At 37.9% G+C, this 17,076-nt stretch overlaps 1 protein-coding gene and 1 long non-coding RNA gene across 22 annotated transcripts in view; one reads left to right on the forward strand and one right to left on the reverse strand.

Annotated features, from left to right (window-relative positions):
- LOC106613025 (neural cell adhesion molecule 1) overlaps positions 1–1,045 on the reverse strand; it is a 106,524-nt gene extending 105,479 nt beyond the window's left edge. For 13 of the 19 annotated variants that reach the window (XM_014214880.2, XM_014214874.2, XM_014214877.2 and 10 more), the window contains exon 1: positions 757–1,044. In XM_014214880.2, the coding sequence (XP_014070355.2) occupies positions 757–808 (52 nt within the window). In that variant the 5' untranslated portion in view covers positions 809–1,044. Of the gene's footprint in view, positions 1–756 lie in introns of all 19 variants that reach the window. The other 6 variants (XM_014214879.2, XM_014214875.2, XM_014214881.2 and 3 more) reach the window with 2 other exon arrangements.
- An 11,368-nt stretch (positions 1,046–12,413) lies between these two features.
- On the forward strand, positions 12,414–16,837 carry LOC106613024 (uncharacterized). Of its 3 annotated transcripts, XR_006771177.1 has the most exons (5): positions 12,416–12,658; positions 13,009–13,134; positions 13,577–13,619; positions 16,084–16,196; positions 16,688–16,837. It is a non-coding gene; the product is annotated as an uncharacterized lncRNA (long non-coding RNA). The 3 variants fall into 3 exon arrangements; XR_001330408.2 differs by having other exon boundaries at positions 12,414–12,658; positions 13,009–13,619; XR_006771176.1 differs by lacking the exon at positions 13,577–13,619 and having other exon boundaries at positions 12,419–12,658.
- Positions 16,838–17,076: the final 239 nt, after the last annotated feature.

A 17,076-nucleotide genomic window follows, 5' to 3' on the forward strand; every position in this document is an offset into this window, starting at 1 on the left:
AAGCGAGTGAAAGTAGCTGCACTTGTGAAAGTAGCTCCATCTCAATTTCAGAAACATTGCTAGCTAAATTTTAGGTTGCTTGCAAACAGTCATGATGTTTGGGAGAGATGACCAGGAGGAGTTAGTAGCAACAAACGCATTGATGTACGCAAGCAAGCACTGTTTTTGCAAGCTATCCATTCAATAGACAAATCCATACTGTATTCTATATTAATGCAATTACTGGTGATATGACAACAAAAGATAAACCCTAATGTAATGAGAGCAACTTAAACGTATCACAGGTGTATGCCAATGGTCGTAACATAATTGAAATGCCTTGTCTTGATGGAATAAACTGCTTTGCTGATAGGCATGCTGGCTAGGTAGGTAAGGTTAGCTAGCTAACACTTGTGAACATTATATTTTCCCTCAGAATATGATAAAACAACTAGCTATATATCAAATATAGTAATGCATTATTAACTAAGCAAATGTTTACTCGTGTACACCATGGCAGAATATGTCAACAACATGGCAGCAGCTAGCCAGCCAATTTACATGGAAAGACCATCCCACTGAAAAACGTTTAATTGGACAATCTTACATCCATCCACCTGATACTGTCGAAGGAGGGACATGTGCACAGTCCTTCAATGGATGCAGATTGTCATGGACGATTGTCAGTCCACCTTTCCTAATTCGAGTATTTTATCAAATCTCTGGCCTGAATAGAAGTAATTACGAAAAACTGTAACAATAGCTTAACTATCTTACCTGTAGAGCCCACGAGAAGCAAGGCTAAAATGAAATCCTTTGCGTGGAGCATCGCAACTCCTTGATTAGACCACGCAAATGTCTTATGGAAGAATGTTGTGGTTGTTCTTGATATTTAGATATTGTTCTTGATATTTTCAAAAATAATACATTCCCATATTGCTAGATATTTATTTTTCGTATGGCAAATTGGTATTCTGTATAGTTGATTATCGATGTAGCAGCGGCAGAAGATCAGCGCCAGCACACTGTTCAAAGAATGAGTGACAAGCCACTGCCTCCATAGACACGTGAATTAATCCGCCCAATCCGAATCACAAGGATTTGCTGTAAAATAGTGCGCTATGCGCAGTAGTCCGTGGTCCTCCTACCTTTTCAATTCAAAACAGGTCAAACATAAACTATAGGGCTATTCGTATACGCCTACCATTATTCAACATTTTGACAGACGTATGCAAAATATACATTTAAAATCAAACTACAGAGCTGTGAGATGATACCAACACAGGAGAGATCTAGACTGACACTTTCTGAATTCATTTTTTGTTCAGGTGTAGGCTACTGCTGCTGAGCAGACAAGGACTATAGTCACACGTTCTCCAACAGCTACTGTGATTTCAGAATGGCTGTTGAATTAAGAGTTATTTTGTCAAAACATAATAGGTTTAAGATAGCTGAAGTTCAAGCAGAGCAGATTGTAAGATAGACACATGAAAGCCTTTGTTATCTTCTCTCTATCTGGAAAGCCAAATTCTTTCTCTTTGTCATCTCTGACAGAAAACACAGTACATCTCTTATTCCACCTCAACATGATTATTTCTAGAAAATGCACAAGTCATACATGCGAAAAAGAAAGTAAACTTAGTCTATGTATTGTTGTCAAATCGATTTGATTAATTACACAAGTGAACGGTTTGGTCACGCCATCATCATAAACGTTGTCATAACTATTATCACAGGAAGAACAGGTACAATTGAGGGATGAGATTCCCTGTAATCTCAGCTGGGAGATTTGCACATGTATCAGTTAACAGGAGTTAGCGATGGTGTTGTCAGACAGTGGATTCATTGTCCTGGGAGTCGTCCTGCAGGGCATAGAGGGCCCCTTTGTACAGCCCTGATATTAATCTGGGGAGGCAGAGAACTAGAGGAGTCTGCCTGTGTCTCACATACACATACATACAGACATAGACGAGCACACATACACACAAACACACGTAAGTCTTTAAAGGAATTGGGAAGCTGATATCATGGCAACAGGCCTGTAATATTGTTGTTGCCATCAAATTGGAGATGTATCTATCTCAAGGAGTTACATATCTTTATGTCATTAGATGTGATACTATATATTTTTACGTAATCATATTTGTCACTGCAACTACAAGCCTATGATATCATCACTAGTCATATGATGTCATCACCATACTTCCGTGCTGTGCTCTCACCAGATCGTTCATCATCCCATCCTCGTTTCACCACATAGTTGTCCAGTGTTTCACTGGTCAGCGATAATGGTGCCACACGTCATCACCTTTGCTCTTCTCTAGCATGTTTGGGGTTGTTGTATAAAGAACAGTTCAGATATTCTGTGAATACTTTACATCTTACTAGAGCTATTGTATCCATTGGTAAGATGACGTCTTAGAAGACAGAGCATGGGTTTGTCTTTATGGATGCTGTGTGAAAGAGGACCAGTGCCAGGGCCTGTATTCATAAAGCGTCATAGTGCTAATCTAGGATAAATTTGGCCTTTTAGATCATGATGAATACACGTGAATTAATCCGCCCAATTCGAATCACAAGGATTTGCTGTAAAATAGTGCGCAGGGGAGACCTGATCCTAGATCAGCACTCCTACACTTGAATAAGGGGCCCAGGTCTGTAGATTGGTTCCATAGAGGTCTATCTGCTCTAGTATGTATTTATAATGAATGTTGTCCAAATTACTTGTGCAAGCTTGGCTCCCGTGACACAGATAATGCAGGGTTAAAAGCATGCATTAGAGAACAACAGTTCGATCCAACACAGGTGAAGTGGCTTGGATATTATTTTGAGAGTTTACTGATAACCCTATGGTACTTAGATGTGAAATCCTCCACTGGTGTGTAGTCTGCCCTGTTCATGTTTTCGTTACATGAAATCCATATGGGAGACATTGAACAAATCTATAAAAACAGAGAGAAGATTGATCTTTCAGTGCCTAGATTACCTGTTCTCCTAGCAGCTATGAGCATCTCATGATTTTATTAGATTCTTAGTATTAGTTCCCTTGCTAATACTGTGTTATTGTGCCCATAGCATAATGCAATGAATGTGTCCTCATCACTCCCACAGTCCCAACATCCCATTTCCTTCTCCAAATACATTGCCCTACTTTGGGTAACACTTTACTTGACACCCATCGTCATAACACGTTATGATACGGTCATATCCATGCCATAGTATGTCATAACAGCTGACATAACTTGTCAAAAACCTGTAATAATATGGTCATAGCACTGTCATCACCCATATATTTACACCTGTTGTGACATATATTGCATTATGGCTGGTTATGGCACCTACATATTCAAATGTTTTTTTTCCCTGCCAAGAAGTTTCCTTTCGTTTTAAAGTTTGTTTCTTAAGTCCTTTGTTGTTGTTGCAATGCATTCTTTACAGTAATGTTTTTTTCTTCATCACATTTTAAATAAATTGCAGAAAATGCACTTTATGACACTGTCAAAAAGCATTATGACCATCATAATCATATAAACCAGATAAGTCTTTCACGTACAGTACATGCTCATGTCAGCATTCAGTCACAAAGAGGGTGTCTTGTACTGCTCCTGAAATCTGCTCCTTCATTCATCCCAGTCATCAGCAACAGAGCATTGGTATATGTGCCTGACATAAAATTGTGCCCAATTACAATGATCATTTAATATGGTACATTTCAGAAAATGTTATTTAACGTAAACATACTGTTGACAAGTAGGCTATGGTGTAATGGAATGGTTCGCCTTGTGTGGTAGGTTTTGTGGTATTTGACACTCTTATGTAGGTGTAATAACCAGCCATAAAATAACTACCGTGGTAGGTTTTGTGGGTTTTGACACTCTTATGTTGGTGTCATAACCAGCCATAAAATAACGCTATATATGTTACAATAGGTCTACATGACAGTGTTATGACACAGGGTGTCAAGTAAAGTGTTAACGTTGTGGGTTATTTAAGCAATAAGGCCAGAGGGGGTATGGTATATGGCCAATATACCACGGCTAAAGGCTGTTCTTATGCACGGCCCTTAGCCGTGGTATATTGACAATATACAACAACCACCCGAGGTGCCTTACTGCATATATAAACTGGTAACCAACGTAATTAGAGCAGTAAAAATACATGTTTTGTCATACCCGTGGTATACAGTTTGATATACAACAGCTGTCAGCCAATCAGCATTCAGGGCTTGAACCACCCAGTTTATAAATCTTAATATAATAAACAATGTAGCTACCTGCAAGACATCTAAAGGCCATACAACTGAAACTATATCCCCCTTCCTCCACTCTCTTGTTTTTGTCTGAATTCTGGGAATATGAAAGGCCTTGCACAGGAAGAATCAGAGGACAGAGGCACTGAAGAACGACTTTTGAACCTGCTCCTCATGCCAGACGCGACAACCCTTAGATATCATTTTGGGCAGCTGCTACCATCTAGTGGTAGTATAATGCCACACATGTTGTTGCAGAAAAGAAACATGGAGAGAATGTTGGATTCTACGAAAATTTTGAGAGGACATACTATATTTAAAAAAATATTCCCTCGTTATGTCGAGATCATGATGTCGAGATTTATCTCATGATCACACCATAACAAAAGTAGCTTTGTCGAGATCACGAGATAATCAAAATGACCATGCATCATCCATTCATTTGTTCAGAAGCATTATTACCACCTCACCAAGTGGCCCTGTGGCTGCATTGCAAAGCGGGGCATTTAAGCCCTGAACGATGCCTGACAGGCAGCCCTGTCTCCCAGGCTGAGTGCCACCCCAAGACCACAGCCAATCACATGCAAGAAACAACACAGCTAACTTGGCTAGTATTGTTAGCTAGGTAGTCATGTTGGCTAGCTAGCTAGTAGACTAGCTTGTTATCTATGCTGGTTGTTAGCTTGCATTACTGATGTGTATAATTATAAGGGTCACTCCATTCATGACAGGATAATCACATTAAATGTCAGCCTCAGAGGCTGATAAATCCGTATGCTGCTTTGTAGGCTGTTTCATAGGTAAGGCACCTTGCAGGCAGATTAGCTGTCAGCGCTTTAAAGGCTGATGCATATAATCCGGAGAGGGTAGGCTCTATTCCTGTTAGGCTGATCAGAGTCAAAAGTAACCTCATAGGCTGATAAATCAGGATGCTGCCTTGTAGCCTGTTTCATATGTAAGGCTCCTTGCAGACTGCCTACAAGGCAGCATCCTGACTTATCAGCCTCTGAGGCTTCTATTGAATCTGATCAGCCTGCCAGGAATATAGCACCCCCACTCTTGATCATATACATAATGCACTGACTCCTAATTTGCCTGCAAGGAGCTTTACCTATGAAACAGCCTACAAGCCAGCATGCTGATTTATCAGCCTAAGAGGCTGCTATTTTTTTCTTTTTTTCCTTTTTCTTTAGGGGTGGATCAGCTTAATATTGCGGAAAGAATGTTGCTTCCATCAATGTAATTGTCTGCATCATTTCCAATCCCCCATATATTTTTTGGGTAAATATATATATCCATATACATACACGCATGCATACATATACACATATATACATACACATACCTATATAGACATACATACTTTTTTAGAATATACCTTTATTATTCCCCGCAAACCCTACCACCCTTCCCCAATTGGAGTAAACTAATAAACAATAACACTTAGGCTTCTACCTTCAGTTTATATATCTTATACACATTTTACAGACATAATCTATTTTACAATAGTTAAATTTTGTTTGTTTTTAGTCCTTCTTCTATTTCTGATGTCCATCCAGTTTGATTTCTATTTGTAACTGTGCTATTTCACAAAAGTTCTGAACCTATATACATTTTACAGACACCGTATGTTTTACATTGGTTATCTTGTTATTAGTCCCACCCTTCAGCTCCATTCAACCCATCCCATCTGTCTCGCAACATCATCCATTTCAGATTTCTATTTGCCATATATTTTTAAACTGTGCATTGATGCTTCACAAAAGTACTGAACCTTTCTACTCTCATAGCTTCTACAGATTGTAAATTCAAAATATATTTTTTTGCTAAAATAATTATTATATTATTGATTGATTGTCTATGGCTTTTCAAATCACCCAGTATTGCTATCGGCAGCGTTAGTTCTAGGCAAATGTTGCAATTCTTCAGCAATTCCTAGACCTGTGACCAAAAACGAGTTACATATGGACAATACCAAAATAAATGATCTAATGACTCTGCCTCCTTACAGCAGAATCTGCAGAGCTGGGAAGATTGTATCCCCCATATATATAACATTCTATTGGTTGCAAGAATTGTGTATAATTCGAAGTTTTGAATCCGGTGTTGTTTTACGTATCAATTCATAAACCATGTGCCATGGAATGGGTACATCGAAAATCTCTTCCCAACTATCTCTTCCCTTCTACTTGCCTCTTCCATTTCTGTGGTTGTGCTGCAATTAATTGGTTGTAATTTTGGGTAGAGCAGCTCATTTCTATATGTCTGTGTTAGCTGTATGTGTGACATAACTCCACCAGTCCTATTTATGATATCATTCACTAAAATTATACAATTTTTAAATATTTCTTCGAAAAATACGTTTTTTTAATCAATTAGTATATTTGAGTTTAACCACAATATTTGTTGTATTATTTGTTCTGTCTTTTCAGGTGGAGTAAACTGAAATTGCAACCAACTTTCTAAGGCTTGTTTAAAAAAATAACGATATTTTGGAGATTATTTCCTTTTCAAACAACCGAAAGTGAGCAGGTGTAATCTGAATAAAGGGAAAAAGTCCCTTCTTGAACATAGGATGAGACATGCTTACTAATTTACTAGAGAACTAGTTTGGATTTAAGTATAATTTTTGTATGACTGATGCCTTTAGTGAGAGGTCTAATGCTTTAATATTTAATCATTTCTGCCCTCCGAATTCATATTCGTTATATAAATAGGCCCTTTTAATTTTGTCTGGCTTGCCGTTCCAAATAAAATTGAATATTTTTTGTTCATATAATTTAAAAAGCAGGTCACTAGATGTAGGCAAAACCATAAGCAAATAGGTAAACTGTGATATGACTAAAGAGTTAATCAGGGTGATTTTTCCACAAATAGACAGTTATTTTCCTTTCCATGGTAGCAAGATCTTATCTATTTTTGATAACTTTCTATAAAAACTTATTGGAGTGAGATCATTTCTTTCTTTTGGGATTTGTATCACGAGTATGTCCACATCTCCGTCAGACCATTTAATTGGTAACCTACATGGTAATGTAAAATTTGCATTTGTTTTGTGATCCAATACGTAATATTGGATCACTTATCATAATTTGGTTTTAATCCAGAGAGGATAGCAAAAGTATCTAGATCCTCTATGAGGCTGTGGAGAGATTCTAATTGTGGTTTTAAAAGAAAACATGAATCATCAGAGTACAATGACACCTTTGTTTTTAAGCCACGGATTTCTAATCCCTTAATATTATTGTTTAATCTAATTTTAACAGCTAACATTTCGATGGCAATAGTAAATAGATATGCCGATAGTGGACAACCTTGTTTACTCCTCTAGATAGTTTAAAACTTTCTGAGATGTAGCCATTATTTACTATTTTACACCTAGGGTTACTATACATCATTTTAACCCATTTTATAAGAGATTCCCCAAAATTAAAATATTCTAGGCATTTATATATAAACTCCAGTCGTACTTTATCAAAAGCCTTTTCAAAATCATCTATGAAAACCAGGCCTGGTGTCCCCGATATTTCATAGTATTCTATTGTTTCCAGTACTTGTCTTATATTATCTCCAATGTATCGTCCATGTAAAAAACCTGGGATGAATAATATCTGACAATACTTTTTTAATTCTATGCGCCAAGCATTTTGCTAGGATTTTTGCATCACAACACTGAAGTGTAAGAGGTCTCCAATTTTTTAAATGGACTGGATCTTTATATATACCATTTGGGTCCTGTTTCAGTAATAATGATATCAGACCTTCTTGTTGCTTGTCTGATAATTTACCATTTATATAGGAGTGGTTAAAACATGCTAATAATGGTCCTCCTGAGTGTATAAAAAAAAAGTTCTGTATACTTCCACTGGTATGCCATCCAGCCCTGGAGTTTTCCCATCCTTAAAGGCCCCAATTGCATCAAGAAGTTCCTCCTCTCTAATTTGGCCTTCACATGAGTCTTTCTGTACAGATGTTAATTTTACATTATTATTAGGGAAAAAAATCCATCCATGGAGGAGACTGAAACGAAAACATATTCTTAAAGTACTTTACTTCCTCTTTCAAAATATCATTTGGTGAATCATGTGTGACTCCATCATTTGTAACAAGTTTTAATACATGTTTTGGTAGCATTTCTATATAGAAGATTGAAAAATTTGGTGCATTTTTTGTTTTTCCTCTAACTTATTCTGTGCCTCTATGGTACAGTTTTTATTGCTATCTAACTGTACTGTTAGTCCTTCAATTTCCTTTATTAATATAGACTCTTTTGATCTAAATTGCTTTTGTTTTATAGATGAGTACTGAATTGCATGGCCTCTAAAGGCACACTTAAAAGTGTCCCATACAATATGCTGTACCTATGTTATGTCTGAAAAAGTCAGTTATAAATTCTTCTGTCCTAGTTCTAAACAATTTATCATCTAGTAGGCTTTGATTAAATTTCCAATATCCTCGCCCACCTGGAAATTCTGTAAGAGTAATATATATGCCAATTATGTGATGATCCGACCGCATTCTGTCCCCTATCAACACTTTTTAAACTTTTGGTGCCAGAGAGAATGGCATAAGAAAGTAGTCAAGATGACTAGTTTGATTAAGCCTCCGCCATGTATATCTCACTAGATCAGGGAGGGTATTTAAGTCTCCATATATCCACTAATTCCAATATATCTATGACATTCATGATTTCCTTAAGTGCCTGAGGGTGATAGTTTGTAGTGTGATTTCCTTTCCGGTCCATAGAGGTATTTAAGACCGTGTTAAAATCTCCCACTATAATAATAGAGTCTAGTGTTGCTTGTACAGTTGATCAATTCTTATATATATTGTCAAAGAAGCTTGGATCATCATTATTTGGACCTTATAGGTTAATAAGCCATATCTGTTTATTGTCCAATAACATATTTAAAATAATCCATCTCCCTTGATGATCTGTTTGGAAAATGTGCACATTTGGATCAAAATTACAATTAAAACCATCACCCCTTTTGAATTTCTTTGACCATGGGAGAAATATATTTCACCCCCCAGTCCTTTTTCCACAAAACTTCATCTAAAATTGTTGAATGGGTTTCCTGTAAACAATAGATATTATATTCCTTCTCTTTTAGCCAGGTAAATACTGATCTGAGGCTGCTATTGACTCTGATCGGCCTGTCAGGAATCGAGCTCACTCGCTCTGTAAATGTCGATATTAGTGTCCCTTATTCACATATTAGAGATGCAAGCTAACAACCAGCTTGGAAAACAAAACTATGTAGTTAACTAGCTAGCTCGCTCGCTTACAACATTTGCCAAGTTAGCTGCGTTGTTGCTTGCATGCAATTGGCACTGGTCTTCGGGGTGGCACACATCCTGGGAGACGGCGCTGCCTGTCAGGGATCGTTCAGGGCTAATTTATAGACTGATAATGAGCTTTAAACACGAATGAAAGCATGACGTTAACATGAAATGTAGAATCCCTTAGTGTAGCAATCAATTAAAACGTATGTGCTGATCCTCCGTGGGCTCTGCAGTCTCAGCCATACTGTCAATCTATCATCAATACGTATAGTGCTATTTATAGAGTTTATTTCGTAATCTCGACAGAAACAAATTTTGTTATGTCATGAAAATTCTCGTGATCTCAATAAAACAAATGTATTATGTAGTGATTATAAATATGTGATCTCGACATAACAAGGGAATTGCTTTTTTATTCATATGTATTTTCTGGACTTCCGTAGGATTCAGCAGGGGTCTACAACATTCCTGCAATACTGCCTTGATGTCTGTTGGGGGCAGCAGCTGTCTACTCTTTCATTGTAGAATACTGATAGGTTTCAGTGATAAATGCAAGGTACATTTACAGTCTTGGGAAAGAGACACATATGCTGTAGACTGCTGTGTATACTCAGCCCTGCTGTCTTGAAAGATATTGGTTCCATGAACTTTCTCCATTACCATACATTAAATATTAACTTTTGCTTTTACATTGTTGTCTGATCTCATCTCTGGTTCTACACTTGACACCTGGATCTGAAAAATCCCAACAACATGCACACCCACTTCGTTCTGACACACACACACACACACACACACACACACACACACACACACACACACACACACACACACACACACACACACACACACACACACACACACACACACGCACACACACACACGTGAGAGAGACAAAAAGGCACTCTAAATAGAGACTAATAAGCTTACCGTCTGATAATGCATTCTGTTTTCCATTTAATAAATTACACACTGTTTGAAACAACCTTGCAATCTTATCATGCTTTACCAAAAAATAATTACTTTGGAGTGACAAATGAATGAGCGAGAGAGACTGTGCTACTGAATTAACTGGCAGCTATGATTTGGTCTGAAAATTGACAAAACAAAACAATAAAACGCATGACACCATCATACATTCCATAAATTAAAAAGCAAATGAAAATGCGCATTGTTTTCATCCAATTACTAATCAGTGGAATATGAAGAGACAAAACTGCTGTTCATTGTCAAGCCTACCTCAGATTATCAAGAGTGTAGCTAAGATTAAATTAAATTCAATATAAAGGTTTCTGATACAAAAACACACTTAGTGTGTTGTCCTCCTACAACAAGAAGTCTGTCATTATGTCACAAATTCTTTCTTCCTTTCTCTCATTATTACATACTGTATGTTTCCAGATGCAGTTTCCTTATAAGAATATATGCCATTTAGCAGACGCTTTAATCCAAAGCAATTTACAGTCATACATGCATTTGTACGTATGGGTGGCCGCGGGAAGCGAACTTAGAACTCTGGCAGTGCAAGCGCCATGCTCTACAAAACTGAGCCATACAGGACCACTTACGCTAGTGCCTCTGAGTCACACACACTCATACAGTAGACACACTCTTACCACACAATCATAGTCACTCACTCACTCACACAGCAGCAGCCATACCAAATGAAAGAAAACATAATACTTTGCCACTCAATTATTGTGATGGATAACTGAAATATAGATCCAAATTACAATAACTGAAATACAGATCCAAATTACAATCTGATAATGACATAAAATGACATCATTGCAGCTGTGGTGTTTGAACAGGTGGTGAAGAACTGCCTAGCATCATAAATCTGTCAAAACATAAGCATCCAAACTGTTCTCCAAATGAGCCCATCTAGATGGATGAAGGACGTAACATACATTATTGATTAACAGACAATGCAGTGGAGTTTATCTAAAAAAAATTCTCAGTGAGATGCGATAGTCCTCAGAAATATGGTATTTGTGCTCAGTATTCACAGCTAATGTGCAATGTCATTATGTTTGTTTCACAGCTTCAATCTCTCTAGAATGTTGTCTGGGATTGTCAGTTTATTCATGATGTATGACAAGCCATGACAAGATTCATATTAATCTCTTTGTTTTAATTTCTCATGTTGATTCATGATCAGTAGGTATTTTTGTTTACTGATTGCATATTCCTACGCTGATATATTGCAAATAATGAGGCACAACCAGGGGTATCCTACAACCCAAAAACTGAGGGGACAGGAAGTATGTGAGTTGGCGAATTTTGCATTTTTCAAACACCTGAAACAGCTTTTTCTTGCAGTCTAGAGTCATTATCATTATGCTTAATTCTATGTAAATAAAAATCTGCCTATTTTTCTACATACTGTATCTATAAGCACATCTCTTGAGCTGTCTGTGTCCTCCTGACTGGTGGTTATTTCTTTAAAGAAACTAAATACGCTAGTCTGCATCTCTGCTAAAATCTGGGTAAAAGATTGAAAGGAATATGAGTCTTATTCAGTACATTTAGTTATTGCAGGCCAGCTAAGATATTTAGACAAGCTAGCTTATGTAGTTAAAATAGTGCCTTAAGTGTACAAGCATTTAAAGTATGATTTGCTCATGTAAAATATGAGTTGCACCTGTATAATCAGTCTTGTAGTTGCAAAAAATATTTGGATAATAAATGCAATAACACTTGCAAGCAGATAATGTGATATGTGAATAATTATAACAACGCTTGCATACAAACATGCAACTACATTTGAGAATGAATACAACTCATTTACTAAACTTGCACTGGTGAATCTTCTTCGGTGAATCAAAACTACATTTGCCGATGTCGAATCTGTGCGCAGAGAGTTTTGGCACTAATTTTGCGACTAACCTCAGGCAAATGTTTTGTAGTTATAAAAAACAATTATGCAAGCAAGCATCAGAGAAATACACAAGCTCTGATGGATAGGGCTTTTTCTTCCAACCAATCAGCTGAGGTGCTGTCATTCTGGAACGCGCTTTCATGTTTCACAGGGTTCCGGTCTGAAAGCACATTTTCCACTGTGCTAAATATGGATCAAATTTGTAAAAATGACTAGCAAGCTAAATGATATTCACAGAATTTGAAAGCTACAATACGGCATTGGTGAGGAAGATGAAGGGAATCATTTAAAAAAGTGTTTCAACATAGCATAACTGCTACAAAGCTGATGCTAGCTAGCTAGCCTCTTATCTATTGACATTACAATGCTGGTTAGCTAACGTTAGCTAGCTAGCATTAGAGCTTTCTGGCTAGTCTGTGGTTAGTGGTTCTTACGTTGTGTAACAGAGTAATACTGTAGGTCTAGCTGTGTACTTGTCATTTGGTAGAGACACATTTTTTTTGAAAATAACTGTTGGCTCTGTGTATATTTGGTGTGTAGTTGCTTGGCTTTGCTAGTTAGCAAGTTGAGATCTCTGTTAGCTAGCTTGCTAATAAAGTTTTATGGACAACAGGCCAGCTCCCTGTAGAATCAAGACAAGACAAGATGGGATGGGGAAGAAGATTAGATGTGCAGTTGCTTCATCTGGCTGATGCAGTGCCCAGATGAGATGAGAGCTAACTGCTACACAGAAAAAAGAGTGAGATCTCTCAGATTCTAGCTTTTCCTGAAATGTCAGCTAGCTAGTTGTTGATGTTCTAGTGTCCGTTAAATGTTACAGCCACAACATCATGATCATGTAGTCATGCATCTGCAGACCAGCGAAGAGGACAAAAGCCAGCGTTGAGTGAGCTAGCTAGAACAACATCATCAACTAGCTAGCTATAATATCAGGTAAACATTTTCAGGAAAAGCATGAACAGAGCTAGCTACCTGTAGTAATTGTATTATTTTCAACCACCTCATTCATATAATCTGTTTCTGTGTTACATTCCATATTATGTTTTAATATATCTGCACTGTATTGCTATCTGTCTGTTGTACAAATCATCAGCATGAAGAATACTGAATTCTGTTTGAATTGTCAAGTGGACTGAATTCTCATTCAAATAATGTTATGCCTCTCTTTCGGATCTGCTAAGCACACCTCTGCTAGCCACACAACCACTGCCTCTGAGTGATTGGGTAAGCTCCTTCCTGGCTGGCCCTGTCCAGGGCTGATATTGGACAGGGCCACAATACCTCCCAACACCCTGTCTCCGTCCCCAGTGTCGTGTCTTTGGCTATGCCGGATTAAGTTATATAACATGCTATTCTATAAAATCATTAAGCTAATCAGGGAAATGTAATTAATTAGAAAGTCGGGGCACCACGAAATAATGTTTATAGAGCTGTTATCTTCCGAATAAACTCTTAAAGACCTGGTAATCTTTTACATCAGTAGCAGTCAATATTTAATCGTCACTTTCTTCAGTCTCATCTGAAAGTTGTAAATTCTTGGTTATCTTCACGAACCCTGGCTAACAAGTTGAATCAGCAATACAACATTTGGTTTAATTATTTATTTACTAAATACCTAAATAATCACACAGAATTACATCTACACAGAATGGATTAAGCTAATCAGGGAAATGTAATTAATTAGAAAGTCGGGGCACCACGAAATAATGTTTATAGAGCTGTTATCTTCCGAATAAACTCTTAAAGACCTGGTAATCTTTTACATCAGTAGCAGTCAATATTTAATCGTCACTTTCTTCAGTCTCATCTGAAAGTTGTAAATTCTTGGTTATCTTCACGAACCCTGGCTAACAAGTTGAATCAGCAATACAACATTTGGTTTAATTATTTATTTACTAAATACCTAAATAATCACACAGAATTACATCTACACAGAATGGATCATACATTGATTGCGAATTATGTCATAAAGGAAAACGTCCCTAGCGGACGGAACAGATATGACGGCTGGTTACACAAAGAAAGGGGGTTGGGTTTTGAATGAAAGAGCGGGAAGACTGAGGAACAAAGAGATTTTGTGTCTCTATCGGGCTGTAGGCAGCTATGCTATCGTAAATACAGTATCTTTTGCATTCTAAATAACCGCCCATTTGAAAAAGGAAAATGCAATAAATATTTACTCTGAGCTGCGCTTCGGTAGATTGGTCGTAGATAGACGGCCGGGTTGTCCAGCATGGATCTCTTGTCCAGATTGGTCGTAGATAGACGGCCGGGTTGTCCAGCATGGATCTCTTGTCCTCTGAAGAATGTCTAGTTGTGAACTGGAGCGTGGTAGAATGGATACTCTGTCCGTCCTCTCCTAGCCCACGTTTACAGCTGCTGTTGCTAACGCAACGGCTAGGAGGTATCACTTCTTTACTGAATAAGAGTTCAAAGTTCATACCAAGTTGCCATACTTTTAAGTTTATGCTATATTCTGGCTGGTATAGTCGAAATTCATCCTTTCGGCGTGTCAATCGTCACATTGAACACGATGCTAATTTCATTAGGTTATTATCTGAGCCCTTTTAACGTAGGACCGTCGTCCTCGCGTCCTCGGAACAGAAAGTTTAATTTTTGTCAACAGGTTTATATAGTGGTGAAAGAAGGGCGTGTTTCATAGTTTACAACCAAAGTCTGTTCACTTGGGCGGGGCCTCTGAGTGAGCAGAGTTTCTCTATGACAAACCGTTCTCTCATTTAAGAAGCTAAAATTACATTTAATCTATTCACAAATAGTTTCATATTTAAACATTTAAATTGCACAACAATTCCATGTGAATCTGATAACTAGAGTGTGTCGACTTTCCAAGATACAGTTTGTCATCCTGTCATTAGTAGTAATGTCTCAGACAACAACTGATCTGAGATCATATTCATTAAGTACCAAAGCATATTTTCAACTGGTTGGATTACCGAAATATGGTTCCGTTTCCCACCTTTTGATGTTACCAGACTCTATGTTACAAAGGCTTTACAAGAGTCAACTCTATAGAGTAGAGAGAGAGAAAAGGGGAAAGGTATTTATGGGGGTCATAAACCTCCCCCAACAGGCTAACGTCATGACACCAGTAATTATTCTGCAATAGTTTATGTGCCGGGGGCTAGGGTCAACTTGTCTTACCTGGACCCTTATTCACAAAGTATCTTAGAGTAGGAGTGCTGATCGAGGATCAGTTTCACATTTTAGATCATAGTGAAACAAATGATACTGACTGATGGGACCTGACCCTAGGATTTACAGGATGTACCTCAGTGTTTTACCCAAAAGGCTCAGACTTTTCTGTGTCAATCTACATGTTTGTCTCACTGGTCCATGGCTCTGGCGGACCTGCTCTCACTTGGGGCCAAAGCCAGGCCACTAATACTGTTCAGCCTGCATTTATATAACAATGGCTAACTGTGAACTTTAACATCTCACAAAGCAACTGTTTTGATTATGCAGAGGTTGTTGATTCTGCTCTTCACAAGTCCTCACTGTCAGCCCTAGCTATGGAAACAATTTCCCCAGTATAACAGAAGGGTGTATACACTAGTGTAACACTGATCTTACAGTGGAAAAGCACCATTGGATGCTCTGTGAATATGGGCCCTGATGTAATGTGTGATTTTAGGCATGCTCCCACTAACAGTCTGTTTCTCCCCTCCAGGAGGACCTGAGCCCCTTGTCGTGCTGCCATTCCGACTGCAGCTGTGGACCCCTGGCCTGATTTCACAGGGCGTTCTACCTTGTCTCAGACTTCTGATGGTCAAGTTTAGCCAGGTAGTCACTGTGCTTCTGCCTCTGCTTTGCTTGCTCTTTGGGGATTCAGGCTGGGTATCTGTAAAGCACTTTGTGACTGTTGATCAGGGCGGTCCTAATTAATGTGAGACAATAGCCATGCATTTGAAACAAGAACAGTGAGTATTGTGTGAACATTTAGCTGATCTGAAGTGGACTATATTTTAATTATTCGCTAGGATGACTAACATCCATCATTATCCATGACTACCATCTCCATCCACCATCTACATGGAACAACAACATTTTCTATTTATTTAGGATTAATATTCCCCTTTGTCAACAACAGATTCTACACATCATGGCAACATGCTTGACTGAAATAATCTTTAAACATGTATTTAGACTTTATGGAGGATATGGGGGTGATACTGTTGCCCATCAAATTTCGTATTATGCCAATATGTCAAAGTTATTAATTAGGAAGATGGTGCTGTTCAGAATGACAAGTTCATGACTGTTGATGTTCACAGGACTCTCCTAATGCTATTTTGAAGTAGCACCATGGATGAAGGAGGGGGAGGAAAACAGCTTCTCTCTACCACACCTTCACCAAGTCATCCAATGTTTGCTTCATGAATCATTTTTGCATCTTCTAAAATAAATATACAATATAATTAGAATTTGTTTTATGCTGGATGTGATTAATTTAGCAGGTCTATAGTATAATGTATTGTTTTAAATGTAGTCAAGTCAATTTGATTTTATGGCGTCTTTTTAAATGTTTGCTAAGATGATGTATGTTTGGTGTTGTTGTTTTGTACATGCTGAAACAGTCATTAGTTTAAAACACCTAGGTAGAGCAGAGAGGACTTAGAGCATGTGACTTTGCAACACACAGGTGTTTCATCTCCACACTGGG

Source organism: Salmo salar, chromosome ssa09 (assembly GCF_905237065.1).
Source record: "Salmo salar chromosome ssa09, Ssal_v3.1, whole genome shotgun sequence".
NCBI lineage: Eukaryota > Metazoa > Chordata > Actinopteri > Salmoniformes > Salmonidae > Salmo > Salmo salar.